The sequence below is a fragment of the Polypterus senegalus genome, chromosome 3 (assembly GCF_016835505.1).
Source record: "Polypterus senegalus isolate Bchr_013 chromosome 3, ASM1683550v1, whole genome shotgun sequence".
Taxonomy (NCBI): Eukaryota; Metazoa; Chordata; class Cladistia; order Polypteriformes; family Polypteridae; genus Polypterus; species Polypterus senegalus.
Window position 1 is genome coordinate 238,915,497 of NC_053156.1, and position 22,566 is coordinate 238,938,062.

The 22,566-nt window shown below is 40.0% G+C and overlaps 1 protein-coding gene across 15 annotated transcripts in view; it reads right to left on the bottom strand.

Moving 5' to 3' along the window:
- The window catches only part of LOC120526013 (myelin transcription factor 1-like protein), a 614,625-nt gene that overhangs the window by 169,017 nt on the left and 423,042 nt on the right, over positions 1-22,566 (bottom strand). For all 15 annotated transcript variants that reach the window (XM_039748823.1, XM_039748819.1, XM_039748831.1 and 12 more), the window contains one exon: positions 5,538-5,672. In XM_039748823.1, the coding sequence (XP_039604757.1) occupies positions 5,538-5,672 (135 nt within the window). The remainder of the gene's footprint in view (positions 1-5,537; positions 5,673-22,566) is intronic.

Consider the following 22,566-nt stretch of genomic DNA (forward strand, 5'->3'; position numbering starts at 1 on the left):
TTTATTATTGTTCATTACTGCAGCTTTCAACAGCAACAAAAATAAAACAAACAAAAAAACAAACAAGAATGTTTCTCTGCACCTATACAGAAGACCTCTGCTCATGAAGGAAGCCTCAAATATGACATGGCACACTAACCTATTTAAGTTCAATATGGGATTTTCTGAGACCTCAGCTGCCATGTTTGATCCGAAAATATTGATTTCCTGCTGAGTTCACATTTGGCGTTCAAAGTACTTATTTGAATCTTGTTTTATTTAATGTATTTTTTATACTTTATTGTAATCTTTATATTGAATTTTATGTATGAAAAAAGAATAACCCTCTTTCTTAAATTTAAAAGTTAAATAGAAAGTAGTAAAAAGTAAGATGTTGTTGTAAGCTTTGTATTTCTAATTATTTAATAAAGATGTATAAGTATCAAATAATGCCAAACAATAATTGTCACAGCCATTTAAATTAAGAAACAATAATTGCTAGTTAAGCTGATTAATTACTTTATTATTTTAATCAAGTCAATTATCAAAATATACATTTGCTGCAGCTATACAACCATGTAAACAAAGCAAAAGAACCTACACTTTACAGATTACAGCTCAGCCACTGCCCAACCCAGTCCATGCGAAGCGAAATCATTGATCAAGGCAGCAATGCTGGGGTCTCCCACAACCCTCTAAAACCACAGAGATAAGAATAACATGCCATAAAACATCTCCCAACTTTTAACATTATTTCTGGTCATTAGATATTATCTATAGCGCAGAAAGTATTAAGAGCATTCATGGCTTGCTTTGAGTTCAAAGTCCACATATCTTAAGGCATGTAATATAGTAAGGAAAATGCAGTGTGGTGTAGTGATTAAGGCTTTGGACTTCAAATCATCAGGATGTGGGGTCAAATCCCACTACTGACACTGTGTGATGATGAGCAACTCACTTGACCTGCCTCTGCTGTAATAGGAAAACGAAAGGAAATATAACCAATTGTATCACAAATGTTGTAAGTCGCTTTAGATAAACAGTGTTATTCAAGTACGTAAATGTAAAATCGAATGTCAGAGAAATGGTTCAGTGAAGCAGCTGAGTTCTTGGCTTCATCAACTGACAACCTGAAATCAGGAAAGTAAAGAATTTGATAAATATTTAAATTAAGAGCTTTTCATCGCTGAGCAAGTACAGTTTGACAATTGCTACAGCTTAAAAATAGTAAATTTTAAAGGTATCAGTTGAAATGAATTACATTGAGGTGTAGGTGGCACATGGGATGGATGGTTATCCCGACAAGGAGTTAGGAAGTTACCTTACCCCGATGGGAAGCTCCGAGTGGACAGAAAGCCATCCTGGCTGAGAGAGGGAAGGATGTCGTATCTGGACCAAGCTCCCCAAATGGATGGACAGACATCCCAACTAACAGAGAAGATGGTTCCTTACACATAAACCCCACATAAATGGACAGGCACCCCAACCGGAAATATGTGTAGAACCATCCCTGACCAGGGTAGTAGAGCAGGTTAGGAAAGGACTGTCTCTATTTATTTCCACAGTCACTGGATGGCAGTGGCTGTTGATATTAGCACTGATTCAAGAAACAACAGGGAATGCTGCGAATTGTAGTCTTGTAATGCAGCCTTGCTGGGGTCTGGGGGTACCGCAAGAGGGTACTGCGGGGAGATACACTCCCTACTGTTTGAGACTGCCATGTGACCTGGAAATACTTCCAATGGACAACAGCCCTGTCACCAGAAGTACTCCTGTGTCTTCAAACAAAGGGACTGCACTGCCTTGTCCAGGTGAGTTACAGCTGGTAGGAAGGAAGGCAACACTTGAATGGAGGAGGGAAGTGCGCTGGTGAGAGAGAGAGGAAGGAGTGATGACTTATGGTTTTTTTGCTTGGTGTGTTCCGGTTTGGGGCTCTCTGGCGCACACTAGCCTTCACAGTGTATTGAGTTTCAGCACCTCTAGACTACAGGAAAGTAGTCATGGGAGAAAGAAAATATGACAGGAATATAACTTGTAATAGTTTTGCAGGAAATCTGGATGAGAATGTTATTTCTATAGTTTCTGTCCTTCATCTCTGTAAGTAATCTGTTTAACTTAATGTTCTGCCAGTGTGTTCAGGTATGGCCTCTTTCCTTATGGAAAGAATGCTTTTCAGAGCTGGAGACTTCAGAATAGGGCCTTCTCATCTCAAATGGCACCTCAGTTCATAAAAGAGCAATTCAGATTTAGGCATAATGCAGTTGAGGGCTGATATGATTAGAAAAAGGATGTAAAAGTAAATGTTTCTGAAGAGCCAACTGCACATATTTGCATCCACCACCAAAGATCAGAAGGCCTCCCCAGTGTCCACCACATTGCAAGTTTCACAGTGTTTTGTCAATGTATCACACTCTTTTTTTATTTCAATTCAGAAAGGCAACCTTCAAGATGAAAAAGAAGTTGCTGAAGAAAAGACAACTACATAATGTATACAAGATAAACAGCAAGAATATGTAAAAAGTATATAATTCACTTCTTAGCACAGCTAAAACTGTTAATAGTTAAAGATTTGAAAAAGGTCTTCTGACACTATGCATTTACTACCTTTTTAAAAAGATTTTATTGATTTTATTGTTTGCTGTTTTTGCTATGTTTGCTGAGCTATGTTGTGGGATGATTGTAGACTTCACGATCAGGAGAGATGTTGTTTGTTAAAATGGGGTGAAAAGATCACTGGCTACTAACTTAGGCCTACTTCAGACTCAAAATAAAATCATATTTCCAGTTTACAGAGTAACCATGACATCTGGCCACATGGACCTACAGGCCAGTATAGCAATGCATATGTAATAGCTAAGTCTCTATGTTTAGTCTACACCAGGCAGCTAATGACACCATTTCTATGGGATGCCTTTTAACTGATGATTTTATCTTTGAGTTTTGAAAGTACTGTTCCTCAGATTTTACACTACTTTCATATCCACATACCTGTATTCTGAATTTCCCTTAACTGACTGCTGTGGCTATTTGTTTAATTGGCTTTAGCCTATTTTGTCTCACAATGTCTTTATTCTTTGTGCTGCTCACATTTTACTTTACCTACATTACATTTTTACTTATGTTTTCCAAAACGTTAAAAACTGTGTAAAATGTAAATGAAAAAAATCAGTGATTTGCAAAAGCAAAACATTTAATCCCTATATTTAACTGAAAATAGTACAAAGACATCTTTTTCAGGGAGGCCCTTTCTGATTTCAGCAAGACAATGCCAAACCACATTCTGCTTGTATCACAACAGCATATAAAAGTAAAAGAATTTCGGTGCTAAACTGACCTGACTGTAGTCCAAACCTGCAACCCAGAAATCTGGCACAATATGAAATGAAAAATATGACAAATCAGACCTTGAACTGTTAAGCAGCTAGAATCCTATAGCAAGCAAGAATGGGACAACTTTTTACTTTCGAAACTACAGCAATTGGTCACCTCAGATCTCAAGCGTTTTACAAGAGGAAATGTGACATAGTGGTATACATGGCCTGTTCCAACTTTCTTCAAACACTTTGCTGGTATCAAATTAAAAGTGAACACATATTGTTCACAAAACAAGACATTTTCTCAGTTTCAGCATTTGATATGTTGTTTTCGTACTATTTTCAGTTAAATATAGAGTTTAAAATAATTTGCAAATCATCACATTCAGTTTTTATTTACATTTTACCAAAATGTTTTTGGAAATTGGGTTGCACCTTTACCACTAATAATCATGGCGTAACTTGTCACATCCTAGATATTAGTGCCTGTACTTTATGTTTCTGCATGTTAATATTCCTACATGTGTGTATATTCCCGTATATTGCTGTATGTAAGTATACCTACTTACAGTTCTGTAAAGTTGTACTGGAAAGAACAAAATCTAATAAATATATTTATGAAATGTGATATAAAAGATTTAAATTCAGGCTGTGGGTCAAATAATAAATAAATAAAAAAATAGAAATTATAAGGTATACTTGAAATCTAGTGTGTGCGGCTACACAATACAATATAATATGCTCAGATCTCCTTAATCCAATGCAGGGTTGCATAGGGCTGGAGCCAAGTGGCATCAAGTGCAAAAGCAGAAACCAGCTCTGAAGAGGGTGTCTGTCCATCACAGGGTCCATTCAAGTCACACAGTGGTAATTTAGAATCACCATTTAAACTAACCTACATATGTCTAGGGAAGCTGGATAAAAATTGGACTACCCAGACAAAAATGAATGCAGGCAATAAGTGACCCATGATTCAGAAACTGATGACTGTACCACTCTAATCCTGAATAATATCTACTAAATATATTCAGAATGCTGACTAGTGTATTAGCATTAATAATCTAAACATAATAAAATACTCAAAAAAAAGAAAACAAAAAAGTTACTCTTCTTAAACATGCTCAGAATAAAAGATACTTAAAATGTTTTCTGTCTACAGATGGTATTTTTGTGAAGCAGAACGTGTTTTTTTTTTTTTGCTTTAATTTACATTTTTGTAAAAAATACAAATACCATATTTAAGATTGTTACTCAATAAAAAATAAATATATCATTTAATGGCATATCTATATTTTAGTTGAAGAGGTGATTTAATCTGCTATGACTTTGGATTTGAGCTTTCAGCCTAGTGTGAAACAAAGCTTAAGGGCATAAGTAACATCATACTGCTTAGCCTCATAACACCTGACTCTTATACCTAATATGCTTAATGTGAAGGAAGCCAAATGGATCCTAACATAGCTGACTTAGAAAATGTATCTGTCCAAGTCTTTATAGGTCTTCATGCATACATTTTGCCATTAGTTGAATAAGGAACATTTTTGGATGCAATATAAAGATTATGCCTACTTTACTTAAAAGCACAAAAATAGCTCAAAATGTTTTATTTTTCATCTAAAGTGACACAGACATGGATATCTATATAATTATATATATATTGTAAATTGTCACATTTTTATACTTTTTTAAGATGTTATTCATTACTTTTTGCTAAAGCTTAAACTGTATCTGAAATACATAACAAAATAACAACTACATAAATACTTTGGAATGCATCTAAATTCATGGTGCTTTTTGCGACACCTTATGGTCTTTCACTAATATTTTAACATCAAAACTGTATTATTTTGAAAAGAATGTTTTTGTGCTCGTTCTTCTTGCATAACACTTAATCAGAAAATTGATGTGAAAATTATAGGATGTTCCAAAGTCTGAAATTACATTTCTATACAGGAAAATGGCAAAAAAAAAAAAAATGAAATTCACAAACTATATGCAAATAAAGGTACAAAATTAACAAAGACATAAAATCTTTAATGATAAACTTGAAATGAAAACACTTTTCATAATGTGGTAAACACACAGCTTTTAAAAATTTAAATAATATCTAATTTTGAATAAAGTCAAGAAAAAATACAATATTACCAATATCGTAAACTAGACCAATAATAAAAAATGAATTATGATACAAATCTATTTTAAAAAATGTATTTTAATTTGAAAGACTACACACTGGCTGCTTACTTTCTGGAGGTACCCTGTCTTTATGCGGACATCCTGATAAGCTTCGATGGTGAGGATATAGTCCAGTCACATGACCTGTTCCATCACACCCAGGGGTCGGACATTTGCTTTCTTTCTTTTCCGCTCGTGATGAATCTATAAAATAAGACAGAGTGAACAACCATCAGCACATTCAATAAGCATACATAACCATGCATTAATATGTATAATGAGGGTTGGTCAGTTTTCTAACTCATTTTTTATTGATTGTAATTTAGTATAAAATTGTTTAAATGTACAGACAGGACAACTAGATAAGTACTTTGCAGCCAAAAGAATGTGGACACCTCTCCAAATTATTGAGATCAGATATTTCAGCTGCCCCCATTGTTGCATAAAATCAAGCTCACAGATATTTAATGTCCACTGACAAACACTGGAACTAGAATGGGCCATACTTTAGAGTTCAGAGACTTTTAATGTGGAATTATCATAGGTTGCCATCTTTGGTACAAGGATATGAAATTTCTGCTCTGCTAGATTTGCCCCAGTGAACTTTGTTATTGTTGTGAAGTGGAATGGAATAGAACTAACAACAACTCAGCCATCAAGTGGAAGACCATTCAAACTCATTCAGCAGGGCTACCAAATGCTGAAGTCAAAAAATTAAAAATTGAATATTCTCTGTTGCTTTACTCAAAACAGAGTTCCACACTACATCTTGAAGCAACATCAGTACAAGAACTGTACGCCGGAAGCTTCATTAAATGGGTCTTAATGACCAAAAAGCTGCACACAATCTTAAGATCGCTATACACAATGACAAGCGTAGAATGGAGTGGTGTAAAGCATACTGCCATTTCTTTTTTTTTGTGATGAACTTTTTATTGAACAAAAACAACTTGACAGGAATAAAAGGACATAACATACAAAGTAACCCATAACCAACCCACTCCCACCCAAACCTGAGCCAAGGGATTATTAAAAAAAGGAGGACTGCCAGTTGTTGACAATGACACATTCAAGTGCCTTCTAGTGGAAGGCAATAATTAGTTTGGCTGAAGGGTACCCAAAAAGAAATATGTGTGTTCAGAGAATTTGAGCGAAAGCCTAGAAAGGTCCAAAAGAAGAAAGATTTGAAGTAACAGAGGGATACTGCAGGAAAGAAAGGACAGGAGGAGACATACATGTGTCCAAAAAGAAAAGACAGGGGGACAATGCCGGAACATGTGGAGAAAAGTGCAATAAAGGAACATAAATGACAGAGAGGATCAGCAGTGAGGCCCATGAGGATCCACTTGCAGGGGGAAGAATAGAGTCTGTGTAGAAGTTTGAACTGAGTGTGCTGGTAGTTTGGGTTTCTAGAACAAAGCCTTACATTGGAGCGAACTGTGTCCCTTGAAAGGGGTGAAGGAAGAGGATAAGGGACTCTGGACAAGAGAGAAATGAAGGGCAGAGATTCATAGGATGCTTTACAAAGTAAAGAGTAGAGGGTAGAGACAGTTTTTTTTTCTTTAGAAAGAAAGAACAATACCAAGAGTATAATGAGTGATTTGGTGGGGGTAGTTAGGGAAATTCCACATATCCTGAGCACTGATCAGAACTGAAGACAGAAAAAGAAACTGGAACCAGGAAGATTAAAATGTGCTTGTAAAGACTGGAATGTCATAAGCCCTGAACTATTAAATAGATCTCCCAGCACAATAATTCCAGCATGCTGCCAAGGAGGAAATACACAGGGCTATTACCTACTGAAAAAGTTATGAAATATAGGAGTGAGGGAGTGCCATTTTCCAGAGGGTGCAAGTAACTTTTCCACACAATGCCAGATGTTGATGGCGTATGGCAAAATAGGTCCCAAGGCAACTTTGGTGGCTTTAGACTTCAAGGAGGTAAACAGGTCAAGTTGAAGTGAAAGTGGGAAAGCAAGGGATGATGCTATAGGGAGCCATGTAGGGGAATGAGGTGGATGACACAGTCATAACAAAATAGTGCGGAGGGTGAAAGCCCAATGGTATAGTTCTATTTCAGTTATTGCTATACCTGCACTCAGTCTGTCTCTAACCAGGGTTGAATGTCTAAGGTTTGGTCGCTTGCCATTCCAGAGGAACTTTAAGATCGGTGACCTAACTTCGGACCAATATTTAGTAGGAGGTGGAATTGGCAGCTGAAGTGGGGTACGATATTCATTTTGAATACAACGAGACTGAAAAGAGAGGGCAAATTTGACCAGGTGTTTATAGAGGCTTTCGCATCAGCAAAGATACAGCGATAGTTATTAGAGCAGGGGTGCCCACACATATTTGGCTTGAGAGCTACTTTTAAAATGACCAGGTCAAAATGACATTAAAAATGATAATTTTATATATGATCCGTGTGTTAAAAGAGAAGAGATCTCAGACTGGCCGCCCTGAATGTCAATCAATTGGCAAATGCCATAGGGAGGATAGACGATAAACTAACATCTAAAAATTTTTTTTTGAATGCAACATGATCTACCTGCACTACCTTTCTGATCTACTGGTCGATCGCAATCGACCAATTGGTCACCCTTTAATTAGATGATATGTCTGACATTGAGGCAGTAATATTAACTCCCAAATATCTTGTACTACTAGATACAGGGATGATCGAAGGTAGGAGGCAATGACAGCACATATCATTAAGAGACAAGAGAGATGATTTAGACCAATTAATTTTGTAATCGGACATTTCTTCGAAACACCTAAACAGTTCTAGCACGCAAGGGATGTCAATAAGGGCATTACCTAGGTAGAGGAGGATGTCGTTTGCATATAAGGATATTATATTACTGGAATTTCCAGTAGGCAGGACAAGGCAGGAACCAATCCTGGGCAGGGTGCCAACCCACCGCAGGACACACACAAACACACCCACACACCAAGCACACACTAGGGCCAATTTAGAATCGCCAATCCACCTAACCTGCATGTCTTTGGATTGTGGGAGGAAACCGGAGCGCCCGGAGGAAACCCACACAGACACGGGGAGAACATGCAAACTCCACGCAGGGAGGACCTGGGAAGCGAACCCGGGTCTCCTAACTGCGAGGCAGCAGCGCTACCACTGCGCCACCGTGCCGCCCATTACTGGAATTTGAAATTGTAATAGGATTTAGGAGCTGGGAATTACGGATTGCAATTGCAAGCGGTTCAAGAGATAAGTTAAAGAGTAAAGGAGACAAAGGACAGCCTTGCTCCCCAATTAATAGAGAAGGGATGTGAGATATTTGAATTAGACAGGAGAACTGCACAGGGAGAGGAGTGAAGAGTTTTCACCAGATTTCTCAAACTTGGAACAAAACCCATTCTGTCCATGACTTGCCATAAACATTGCCAAGTCATGCGATTAAAAGCCTTTTCGGCATCCAGGGTAAGGAGTGCAGCAGGGCTGGGAAGGGAAGGAGATGAATAAATGGCATGCAGAAGTCTTCTCATGTTATCCAAGGCCAACTGTGAATGTATGAAACCAGAGTGGTCAAGGTGGATTAATTTGCTAATGTCTTTCTGTAAGCAGCAGACCAGAACTTTAGCTAGCAGTTTTGTATCCATATTAATGAGTGAGAGGGGTCTGTAACTATGCCACAAAGTAGGGTCTTTACCTTGCTTCAAAAGTAACGTAATAACTGCAACATTATTACTAGGATTTAGATGGCCAGAGGAAGATGCTGCACTGATTATCTCAAAAAGGGGAAAGGATAAGTGTTTCAAGAATACAGAAATTACCTCAGGCGGAAGCCCATCCATCCCTGGGGCCTTTCCTGCACTCATTGTGTCTAGTGCCTCTTTAAGTTCAGGCAAAGAGATGGGAGCATATAGAAGAGAATCCTCTGCCTTAGTGAGACAAAGGAATGGAAGGGTACTAAGGAATGATTTGATATCTGAGGGGATAGTATAAGTAAATAGTTTAGCATAGTAATCTACAAATTTATTATTTATTATCAGGAGATCATTAGAAATCGAGACAGATGTGGTATGGATAGAACGAAAAAAAATTTCTTAATCCTAGCCGCAGGAAGTCTGCTTGGACTGTCCCCAGATATATAACATACTGCCATTTCTTTGGAGCACTAGAAATGTGTTCTCTAGGGTGATGATTAACACTGTGTTATCTGGCAGTTTGATGGACAAATCTAGGTTTCACTGATGTCAGGAGAACATTACCTTCCAGACTACACAGTGCTTACTGTAAAGTTTGGTGGATGTGGTATAATGGTCTTGGGCTGTTTTTCAGGGTTTGGGCTAGGCACCTTGGTTCCAGTAAAGGGTACTGTTAATGCCACAGCATAGAAAGACATACTGCATTTCCAACTTTGAGGCGACAATTTGGGGAAGGTCCCTTTTCTCTTCTAGCATGACTGTATTATAATGCACAAAGCCAGGTCCATAAAGACATGGTTTCATGAGTTTGTTGTGGAGGAATTTAATTGACCTGCACAAAGCCCTGGGGCTTCATGTATAACGCCGTGCATAGAATTCGCACTATAACATGGCGTAAGCACAAAAGCAGAAATGTGCTTACGCACAGAAAAATCCAGATGCAGGAATCTGTGCGTACTCCAACTTATATGCTCTTATGCTACATAAATCCCGGTCAGCGTGAAAACTAACGCTCGTGCACGTGCCTTATGTGCCGCCCCAACTCCTCCCAGAATTACGCCTCCATGAATATGCAAACTAATATAAATAGCCCTTAAGCCCAGCCATCTGTGAAAGACAATGGGAAAAGTACGGGGGAAAATATAAGAATTTCAGTGAATACCAAGTGAAGGCAAAGGAAAAACATACTATTTGTTTAATCAAACCATGGAATAATCAACAAAAGGAAGTTGATCAAGTGACATAGCGTGTTGGAGAAACTTGAAAGCTCAGATATCAGTCGCCATGAAAAGGCGAGTCGTAGCCCACCATCTGAGTGTCATATGAAAGCTTATTAGAATACAGAGAAAAAAAAGGCACACAGTGGGGAAAAAAGCACGAAATGTCAACTTTAATCTCGGAATTTCCACTTTAATCATGTAGTTTATTTTGTCATTAAAGTAGAACATCATAAACATCATCTTAAAATTGTTTAAGTAACCAGTTTCTCAAATCACATCGTAATTAAAGTAGCACGTTAAATGCTTTGTTTTGTATGTGATCTTCTATGTGCTCTATGTGTGTGAATCACTACTTGCTTCTTAACTGGCTCTCTTCCTCCGACTGGACACAGAAGCCATTTCATTTGTGATATTACAGCTCTCTGAATAACTAAAATACTGAGATTAATACGTGATATAATTTTCATGATGATAGGAGTTAAAGCACGCTATCAAACATGGGTTTCATGGCGCAGTGATTGTGCACGACCTTCGATGAAATTATTTATTGCAGCAGTACTCATGGGCAACTCTAGGCTTGTGGCAGCCCTGGGCAGAGAAAGAATCGGTTGCTCCTTTGCCCGCCAATGTCAATATAGTATCTTATGCACGATGGATGGCCACGTATGTTGCAGACATGCATAGCCGCCTCGTTCTTAAGCATTTAACTTTTGTTGAAATTTGTCGCTGCGTTTTATTTTCTCTTTCTGTTTTATATTCAGTATATATTCGCGTGGCCGCCCCTGCAGTCCTTGCTTTTCTTTCTCCAAGTAACACATCGCCACACAATCAGCTCCGTAATAGATGTTAAGCCAATTGTAAGCTTAGAGCGCCGTTTCTTCAAAACGTTTAAGGAACATTGAACTATCTTCGTAGTACATGTTTAATTATTCTATCCTTCACGCCAGTCCTAGTGAAGAATATATATTATTTAAATGAAGTTTAAGTTTTACCTGTATAATATAATAAGCATATTTTGCTGCATTTCATCTTAAAAATGATATTGTCATCATATGTAAATACGCGCTATATAAAGTGGCTCAGGTTGTCCAATATTATAACTGTAGTGCAAGTTTACAGTGAGGTAATTCTACTTATAAGTACAGATAGTTCTACAAGGAGCAATTGATTGAGAGCGTTTAAAGTTCTTGGGATGAAACTGTTTCTAAACCGCGAGGTCCATACAGGAAAGGCTGTGGTAGCATGTGCTTGATGCTATAATACCGATAATTCTCTTTCAGATCTGTTGCTGCTGTGATTCACACTTAGATACAGTCATATAAATACTCCGAGTGGTGCAGTGAGAGTAATATGAAAAAAGATGATCCGCTGTGGCAACTCCTAATGGGAGCAGCTGAAAGAAGAAGAAGAAGAAGGTGCAGTGAGAGTAACAACGCTAAAGCAGTTATGGTATTTGCAATACTATGGCTATTCCCTGGACCATTATATTGTTACCAGTTAATTACAATCAGATGCATTACACTAATAAACAATATGCAGTTAGTTTCCATGTATTTATAAAGCTGCACCAGGAAAATAAAAGAGTAACCACACAGGAACAGAACCACTGCTTTGACGCTGGGTGCCGCCAGTCTGCAAAACCGAGCAGAGAACTTGCGTACGACAAGGTACCGTGGAAAAGTGCGTGGCTTTACGCCAAGTGTAGATTTTATACATCGCGATTTGAACGTGGAAAAGTTCTTACGCAACATTTCTGTGCGTACGCACCGTTTATACATGAGGCCCCTGATCTCAATATTTTTGACACCTTGGGATTAATTTGAAAACAATGCAGCTGTTTATATACTGTATCAATATAAATGCAGCCATTTTCATACAAAACATCGAGTCATGGGATAAAAGACCAATCCCCATGGTGCATGCTTTTTGCATGCATGCACTTCACTCTGTGTTGTGTAGAACCAGAAAAGAGAAAGTGGGGAGGAAGTTGAAAGAATACAGAAGAGCTTTGGAAAATAGAGAGTTGAAGTTAAATAGGAAGAAGGCAACAGAGTATATGAGGTTCAATTATGGTCAGGATTCAGACATTAGCCTGTAGGGAGAGCTATTGAAAAGAGTGGATAAATTTAAATATCTAGGATCAGTGGCAGCCCAAGATGGAAAACTAGATGCAAAGATAACCCACAGAGTGCAGTGAAGAAGGAACAACTGGAAAAAAGTATCAGAAGTATTTTGTAATTGAAGAATTAAGGGTAATGTTAAAGGTAAGGTGTAAAGACAGTGATTAAACCAGCAACAATTTATTGAAAGAATCGAGCCCCTCTCAAGGAAGTTTGTTCCAAAGTCCAAGCTGTGCGTCGAGGGCAGCCCGACTATTTCTAGCCGGAACCTCTCAACCTTGCGCACTAGCTCAGGCTCCTTCCCCTTCAGAGAGGTGACATTCCATGTCCCAAGTGCCAGTTTCTGTAGCCAAAGATCAGACCGCCAAGGTCCCCGCCTTCGGCCACCACCCAACTCACACTGCACCCAACCTCCTTGGCCCCTCCTATAGGTGGTGAGCCCATGGGAAGGGGGACCCACGTTGTCTCTTCGGCGGTGCCCGGCCGAGCCCCATGGGTGCAGGTACGGCCACCAGGCACTCACCATCGAGTCCCACCTCTAGGCCTGGCTCCAGAGGGGGGCCCCGGTGATCCGCGCCCGGGCGAGGGAAAACATCATCCAAGGTTTTTGCTCTTCACAGGAGCTTTGGTTGAACCGCTCTTTGTCTCATCCCTCGCCTAGGACCAGTTTGCCTTGGGTGACCCTACCAGGGGCATAAAGCCCCAGACAACAGAGCTCCTAGGATCATTGGGACACGCAAACCCCTCCACCATGATAAGGTGGTGGTTCAAGGAGAAGAACTACAGAGGGATCACACTCCTCAGCCTCCCTGGAAAAGTCTATTCGGGGGTTCTGGAGAGGAGGGTCTGTTGGATAGTCGAACCTCGGATTCAGGAGGAACAGTGTGGTGTTCATCCTGGTCGCGTAACAGTGGACCAGCTCTACACCCTTAGCAGGGTCCTGGAGGGTGCACAGGAGTTTGCCCAACCAGTCTACATGTGTTTTGTGGATTTGGAAAAGGCATTTGACCGTGTCCCTCAGGGAATCCTGTGGGGGGTGCTCTGGGAGTATGGGGTACCTGACCCCCTGATAAGGGCTGTTTGGCCTCTGTACAACTGGTGTCAGAGCTTGGTCTGCATTGGCGGCAGTAAGTCCAACCCATTTCCAGTGAGAGCTGGACTCTGCCAGGGCTGCCCTTTGTCACAGATTCTGTTAATAACTTTTATAGACAGAATTTCTAGGTGCAGCCAGGGTGTTGAGGGGGTCCGGTTTGGTGGACTCAGTATTGCGTCACTGCTTTTTGCAGATGATGTTGTCCTGTTTGCATCATCAGGCCGTGATCTTTAGCTCTCTCTGCATTGGTTCGCAGCTGAGTGTGAAGCAGCTGGGATGGGAATCAGCACCTCCAAATCCGAGACCATGATCCTCAGCCGGAAAAGGGTGGAGTGCCCTCTCAGGGTTGGGAGCGAGATCCTGCCCCAAGTGGAGGAGTTCAATTATCTTGGGGTCTTATTCACGAGTGAGGGAAGAATGGAGCGCGAGATCGACAGGCGGATCGGTGCGGCATCTACAGTGATGCGGCTCTGCATTGGTCTGTCGTGGTGAAAAAGGAGCTGAGCCGCAAGGCAAAGCTCTTAATTTACCAGTCGATCTACGTTCCTACCCTCACCTATGGTCATGAGCTATGGGTAGTGACCGAAAGAACAAGATTGTGAATACAAGAGGCTGAAATGAGTTTCCTCTGCAGGGTGCCTGGGCTTTCCCTTAAAGATAGGGTGAGAAGCTCAATCATCCGGGAGAGGCTCTGAGTAGAGCAGCTGCTCCTCTGCATCGAGAGGAGTCAGATGAGGTGGCTCGGGCATCTGATCAGGATGCCTCCTGGACGCCTCCCTGGCGAAGTGTTCCGGTCATGTCCAACCAAGAGGAGGCCCCGGGGAAGACCCAGGACACTCTGGAGGGACTATGTCTCCCAGCTGGCCTGGGAATGCCTCAGGATTCTCCGGGAAGAGCTAGAAGAAGTGGCCAGGGAGAAGGAAGTCTGGACATCTCTGCTCAAGCTGCTGCCCCCGCGACCCGACCTCGGATAAGCGAAAGAGGATGGATAGATGATTTATTGAGCTGAGACATGGACAGTAAAGGGAACACAGGGGAAGTTACATGTGCCAGAAATGAGAATATTGGGATGGATATGTGGAGTTACAAAAAAGGACTGAATTAGAAATGAGACAATCAGAGGCACAACAAAAGTGGGAAAGATATCTAAGAAAGTACAGGAAATTAGGTTGAAGTGGTATGGACATTTGATGAGGAGAGACAGCGAGTAGTGGGCAAATGAGTGATGGGAATGGAAGTACAGGAAAAGAGAAAGCGAGGGAGGCCAGAGCAGAGGGGATGTATAAAGTAAAAGAAGATATGAAAGAAAAGGCTTGACTGGTGAGGAAGTACATTACTGAGAAGTGAGAAAAGATGAGGAGGAAGTAGATAAAGATTATTTTGTGGATTAATCTCTGTCAGCGAAAGGTTTTTACAAATTCCTTTCCCTTGCCAGGCATTTTTATATTTTGAGACAAAGAATATTTTTGAGGATTAAATTCCCTTTGAGTCTGCAAGTCCCAAAGCAGGCCAGTATATTTTGGACATTTAAGGACCTTCCTGGCCTGTTTTGGTTTGTGAAGGCTCTTGGAGGTCTCACATCCTATTTGCTTCAACACCAAAACATGACAAATCTGCCCAAGTGCTTATGATGGTATCCAGCAGGACTGAGCTGTTGGTCAATGAAATTGTCCATGGATGATAGGCTGGACTGTTTTTCACCTGTCCCAACATTTTTGGAACTGGGCATGTGTGTATGCGTATATATATATATAAAGAGGGATTATTCTGACAATAAGTGAAAATGAATCTGAAAAAAATGCAATTATTAATAAGTGAAGAGTGCTATACAGAAAAAAACAAACTGAGTAAGATAATATTATACATTTTACTGAAATGTAAATTGCTTCCTTAACCTAAACAAAAAGTGCTGAGTCTTTTTCATATACTGAAATTCGTTTAGATTAACATTCACAGGATCTAGAAAATCAGCATGGTTTGTAGTCATTAGTACTAATTCTCTGTACCTCCTGAGATTGAATCCAAACCTTGGCAATTTATTTGCGGTATTTTTGTGTTTCCCCTGTGTCTCTGCTGATTTTTCTAACCCATATTACAATGATATGCATGTTAGTATAATTCACACTTCTAAATTGTTTTAGGGTGGGGGCTTCCATGAATGTATCTTGCAATGGACTGTTGCTCAACTTGTGTTTGTTCCTGATCATGGGAAATGGTTTTCAAGATGGTGCAGTTATATAATAATCTAAGAGAAATTTAATGTGAAATTTATTAGACCTTAAAATGAGATAATTATAGATTCTATCTTCTGTAGCAAATTTTACAGAAGGTATCCAGAGGTGGATTGTCAGTAATAGGTAATGGGCAGCACATCAATATTAGCATTAGTATGGTTGTTACACAGATTCAGTTTTAAATATGTTAAATAAAGAGAATAATTAAGTAAAGTTTAGGATTTGTTTTTTCCATTACAATAAATCATTTTTTAGTAAAAATAAAAGTAAATGAATAAATGATGTGACTGAAATAATGAAAATTGACAGGTACATCTGTGCGATATTTTACTTTTCCTGTTGACAATTTGCCTTTAAAAAAGAAAATTGTGATTACTGATGTATCAGCAGGACCTCCAACTTACAGGGAAAATTTGGGGGTTGGTGGCAGGATTCCCACTCCAGCCACTGTAAAAACCTCACACTGTGAGGTTGCAGTGTGGTGCTGAGGTGTCTTCTGCTGCACTTGGGTCCTAATCCAGGTGTTTCAGTGTATGGTGGGTACGGCAACTCGCTATCAGGTCTTACTCCCAACCTCTCTTGGACACACTACTTGTGCTTGTGTCTCCTCCAGACCGCGAGGGGGCGTCCGTCCTGGTTATGTTGGGGGCCTCGGGTACAGGGCTTGGAAGCCCAGCCCTGTAGGGACCCGTGGCCACCGCCAGGCGGCGCCCCGATGCCTGAGTATCCCGTGTGGGACCCGGTCGGGGCTGGAGCCCGGCCGGGACGCCCAGGAGGACCAGAGGAGGGCTTGTGCCTCCTCCAAACCGCAAGGGGGCGATCGCCCTGGTTGTATTGGGGGCCACGGGTAGGGGGCTTAGAAGCCCAACCCTGTAGGGGCCCGTGGCCACCACCAGGCGGCACCCTGGTGCCTGAGGAACTCTGGAGCCCAGCACTTCCGCCACACCAGGAAGTGCTGGGGAAGACGACAGGGGACACCCGGATGGCTTCCGGGTGCGCAGCGGCACTTCCGCCACACTGGGGTGTGGCCAGGACTGATTGCCGGAAGCAGCTGGAGCCCATCCAGGTTCCCATTTAAGGGGCCGCCTCCCTCCAGTCAGCAGTGGATGTCGGGTGGAAGAGGACAGAGCTGGAGAGAGGACGGGAGGCGGCCAAGAGAAAGGCACTGAAAGAGTGAGGCCTGGACATTGGGGGAATTGGTGCTGGAGGCACTGGGGTGTGTGAGTGCACAAATTTATATATAATAGTTGTAAAATAAACAGTGTGTGGTGGAACTATGTTGTCCATCTGCCTGTGTCCGGGTCCCAGTCCACATAGGGATGCCATGAAATGCAGAATGGAAAAAGAAGCCATACTACCATGTGCTTAGCAAACTATTTAGTAAGTATCAAATGATAAATGTAAAGGCATCCTTCACATCCAAAGGTTGAGCACTGAGTTCTAGTGGATGGAGCTGTACCTGATCCAACTCCAAACCCTGGACTTTTGGTTCTGCAAATGACCTTCTTGCTTTTGTAGGTAAGTTTAACAAGACCTTTGCGTTGATTGCAGAAATAAGTTCATTTTCTTCAGTTGGTTCAGCCCAGTCTTTCTTTAGTCTATTTCTGTGTTATATAATTCTGACAGGTAACTTGTAAGATTGTGGGATTTGCATAATTCGTGTATGCATTAAGAAAGTGATTATGTGATCATCTCTGTATCTGTGATACTGCTAGTGATTCAATACGCAATGTGGAAACGAAAGCAAATAATCACTGATAGACAGTTAGTGGGGCTGTTAAAAAAACACACTTTGAGACTATCAAAAAATCAGCAAATGCTAAATTTGCATTGGTGGTTGGGGTTTTAAAGCCAAATAAAATTAGATTAGAGTAGATAAACTTTATTAATCCAGGGGGCAAATTCAAACAAATTCATAACTAATGTTAATTCCATATCCTTAACTTAATTCATTTTACAAAGTAACATTTTTAGAGTTGGTATCTGCTTGTAAACGTGTGCTGTGTTCGATTCTGAACTATTGTTCCAAGCATTAAAGAAACCTGTTTGCAAACTGGAATATTTCCATTTTATGAACATTTTGCACATTCAGTTTATTTGCAATATCCTTCTGCCAATGCTTAAATTGACACTTTTATTTGATCACATCCAAACTACAGTAATTCCCTTTATAGTAACATTCTTAACAGTTTGTTACACAACCTTCAGATAGTTTGAAATTATATACACACACTGTTGTGAGAAATTGTTATTCCAATATTGTTTCAATTATACTGGCCCTCCATTGATCAATGGGTACAATTTTAAATCTTAATGTTGACTTTACTTGGTTCACCTGTTTACTGAATTTATCAGTCATTATGTGTAAAAATGAATTCTCCGCTCTACATTATGTGGAAATAAACCCTGATCACGGCTCTGTGCAAAAAGAAGCCTCATTACCTAATATTGCTCTGTTTAACTCGAGATCTCTTAATGGCAAAGCATCGGTACTGTCAGAACTCATCACTGACACTAAACTTGATATACTGTGTTTAACGGAGACTTGGCAAAAACCGAACAAATTTACGTCTCTCACGGAGGCAACTCCACCTGGTTTCACTTTCCACACAGAACCTCGCAGCTCTAGACAAGGCGGTGGGCTAGCAGTAATTATCAGAGCAGGCTTAAATATCAAACGAATCCCAATTGACTGTCCATTGTCTTTTGAGTAACTGGCTCTTAAACTAATAACGGAATCAGGTCCTGTCTCACTCATTGTTCTTTATCATCCCCCAAAATACAATGCATCCTTCTTATCTGATCTGATTGAACTTTTAACCCACCTAAGCTCTTATTCTCAGAGAATTATCCTTCTCGGTGATTTCAAATTCCATTTTGAGATTACTACAAAGTACATCTAAACTGAGAAATGAATTCCTTTCCTTACTGGACTTTTGACTTGACACAACATGTTGATTTACCCACCCACACTGGTGGTCATATATTGGATCTGATCTGCACTTTCTCTTGCCAACATCTAAAGCACTGATTTGGGACTCTCTGACCATAAAGCAGTATTTTTCACTGTCTCACTGCCTTTCCCTCCTCTTACCTGTAAATGACAAATTTCTTACAGAAACCTTTAAATATCTGTCCCTCTATCCTTTCTGGATCCATTTCTGATCTTTTACTGTCTGCACCTATTCCGTCAACACTAGATAGTCTTGTTGACCACTATAACTCAGCCCTTCATTCAGCATTAGATAAAACAGCTCCTTTAAAACATAAGGAGGTTTCCTTTAAACGTTCAGCTCCTTGGTATAATTCAGAATTGCGATCTATGAAAGCAGCTGGCTGACGCCTTGAGAGAATGTCACGTAAGACTGGCCTCACCGTGCGCATCCAGGCTTTCTCTGACCACCAAAGAGCCTTACAGAGAAGCAATAACTGCTGCTAAGAACACCCACTATGGCAGAATAATAGAAAGTGGCCACAATAACCCAAGGGTTTTGTTTTCTGTCGTTAATAAACTACTCCAACCTACATCTGGCCCAACTACCTATTCTACTGAAGTATGTGAGGAATTCCTCCACTTTTCCGTAACAAAATTAAAGATCTAAATAATTCAACTAACATAAATACATCATCTGTTTATATCTCTCCCTGTTTTCCCACTCCATCCAGCTCCTTCTCTAAGTTCTCACCAGTCACATCTGCGTTTGTTAATAACCTGCTTTGTAAGATGAGGCCGACTACTTGTGTACTGGACCCCATCCCCAGCACACTACTTAAATCCTGCCTTCATGCCATAATCCCGACTGTTACAACAATAATAAACTCATCCCTTGACACTGGCTCTGTGCTGCTCACTGTTAAAAAAATGCTTCTGTAACCCCAATGTTAAAAAAGTCTGGTCTTGATGCTGACAATCTTAACAATTTCCGGCCTATTTCCCACTTACCTTTCCTGTCAAAAGCTCTTGAGCGTGTTGTAGCCTCCCAGCTCACCAATTACTTAACCACTAATAATTTGATGGAACCCTTTCAGTCTGGTTTCAGGGTGCAGCACAGCTGTGAAACTGCTCTGCTACAGGTAACCAATGATTTGCTTATGGCAGCAGACTCTGGACAAACCAGCATATTAATTCTATTAGACCTCAGTGCAGCATTTGACACTGTCAGACATGACATTCTACTGTCCAGAATGGAGAACATGCTGGGTATCTCTGGCACTGCCCTCCAGTGGTTCAAGTCCTATCTGACTGATAGGCAAGAGTTTGTTAGTCTTGGCAACAGCAGATCCAGCTCAGTGCCTGAGATCCTCAGGGCTCTGTCCTCGGCCCTCTTCTCTTCTGTATTTATATGCTTCCCTTGGCCATATTATTCAGCTATGGACTGGGCTATCATTTTATGCAGATGATACTCAACTCTACTTCAATGTTAAAAGTGGAACTTCATCAGAGCTTTCTCAGCTCACAACCTGCCTTAGTGAAATTAAAACCTGGATGGAGCAGAACTCTTTAAAATTAAATTGCAACAAAACTGAACTCCTGCAAATTGGGACTAAAATGCAGCTTAATAAAATGAGCTCCTTCCCAGTCCATCTTGGTGGTGATCTCATCAGACCTGCCTCTACTGCAAAGAATCTTGGTGTCATTTTTGATTCCTCCCTTTCTTATTCTGCCCACATTAATCACTTTCTTACTTTCACCTCCGTAACATATCCCATGTTCGCTCTTTTCTCTCCTTTTCTAATGCTGAGAAACTTGTCCATGCTTTTATCACATCCGCATAGATTATTGTAACTCGCTGTTGGCAGGTGCCCTTCTAATCTTATATCACAGCTCCAGCTTATTCAAAACTCAGCTGCAAGAGTCCTTACTCGAACCAGCAGCAGTGAGCACATCACACCCATCCTGCTCCGTCTTCACTGGCTCCCTGTGTCTTACAGAATCGAATATAAAATCCTACTAATAACCTACAAAGCCTTAAATAACCTCGCGCCAAACTACATCAGTGACCTTCTCCATCACTATGTGCCTGCCCGCCCACTAAGGTCCTCTGATTCTGGCAATCTTGTTGTGCCCCACACTAATCTTCACTCCATGGGTGACAGGGCCTTCAGCTGTATAGCCCAGACTCTGGAATGACATACGAAATTAATCAGATCAGCTGACTGATCATGAATTCTTTTAAAAAACAACTTAAAACTCATCTGTCTTTTAGCTCTACTTGACCTTATTACCCTTTTCTCTGTCAAGATGCTCATATAACCTGTATGTGTGTGTGCTAGACCATCAATTGTGTTGTCTGTTAGGCTTTTCTCAGAATTTACTGTCTTAATCTTCTTTATTTATTTATTTGGTTTGTACAATGCTATATACTGTATACCCTGCCGTTCTCTCTTAAACTCTGTGAAGTGCCTTGAGCATGGGAAAGGCGCTATATAAATAAAATGTATTATTATTTTTTATTATTGCTGATGCCCATCTTTTTCCACTCAAACTTATATGAGCCTGACTTAACAAGCGATTGAGGTGCTTAGATTAGAAGTGAGTCTGGCATAGGATTTAAAGTGATTTCAGGGAAGAGACTCAGTGAGTTTGAAGTCTGAAGAGGAGACTGGATTGGAATCTCAATGGAGTAAGGAACAAGTAAGGGTTGAGAGAAATCGTATTTTGCTTTTCTGTTTCATTTTCTCTTTACCTTTAATCTGGGAATGGAGAAATGTAAGGAATTTGCTCTCCTTTAACTCAGCATTCCCCTTTGCTTTTTTGCTTCTATATAAGTTTTCTATTTTATTATATTCTTTATTAACTGCTCTTTCTTTTTGTCATCTGTACTACATCAAAGCAAGTCAAGACATCCTTGGCACTACCTCTTGTACCTTCCTGGACACCAGTTCTATCATTATTATTATCCTTAAAGAAACCTTAACCTCAATGGTTTAACATTCCTGTCGCTACTTTGATCGATCTTAATACTTCTGTGTGCATTGACTCCAACCATCCATTAATTCATCCATCCATCCTTCCATTTCCTATGCCTCTGAGGTAGTATAGACTTAACTAACTTAAATTTAAATGTACTTTTGTAAAATGTATATTCTTTATTTGATGTTTTACTTATATTTGCCTCACAACAAGGTTCACATTTTCTGAAGCAAATAATCAAATCACATCATATTACATTAATTTTAACCTCATCCATAATATTTCTTTTCTAACATTTTCTCAACCATCTGTACTGCCTGCTAATGTATGAACACTCAGGACATTGCACAATTAAACTAAGCAATCTTTGCTTAGTATAAAACAACAAACAAAATTTTTTCCCAATCCTCCTTTCTTTCCCAAATAAAGTTACATTGGGATAACATCCTTCAACTAAAAGACATTTAGTAACTCTTCAGAATTTATCAGACCACCCCATGTAAAGTTCTTATTTAGCAGCTTCATATTCTACAAACCATTTCCAAAATCGTCATTTGAGAACTGAACAGTCAATTCAGTTTCAGTTTTCCAAAAACCAACATAATAATTTTATCCAGTCACAAACTCTTGTTTACAAACAAACATTTTCTACTACAATTCTACTGTTCTCTTTACGCCATCATATTCAGATACCACTAGCCATTTACATTGAATCACTGAACCTTACTCTTAATTGTATTAAAACTTAATCCTCACAGTTCATACTGTATCTAATATGTGCTTGTTTATCTGCGAGTTGGATTATAAGATACACTTTTACAGAAGTTTTTAATAAAAATATTCAAACGA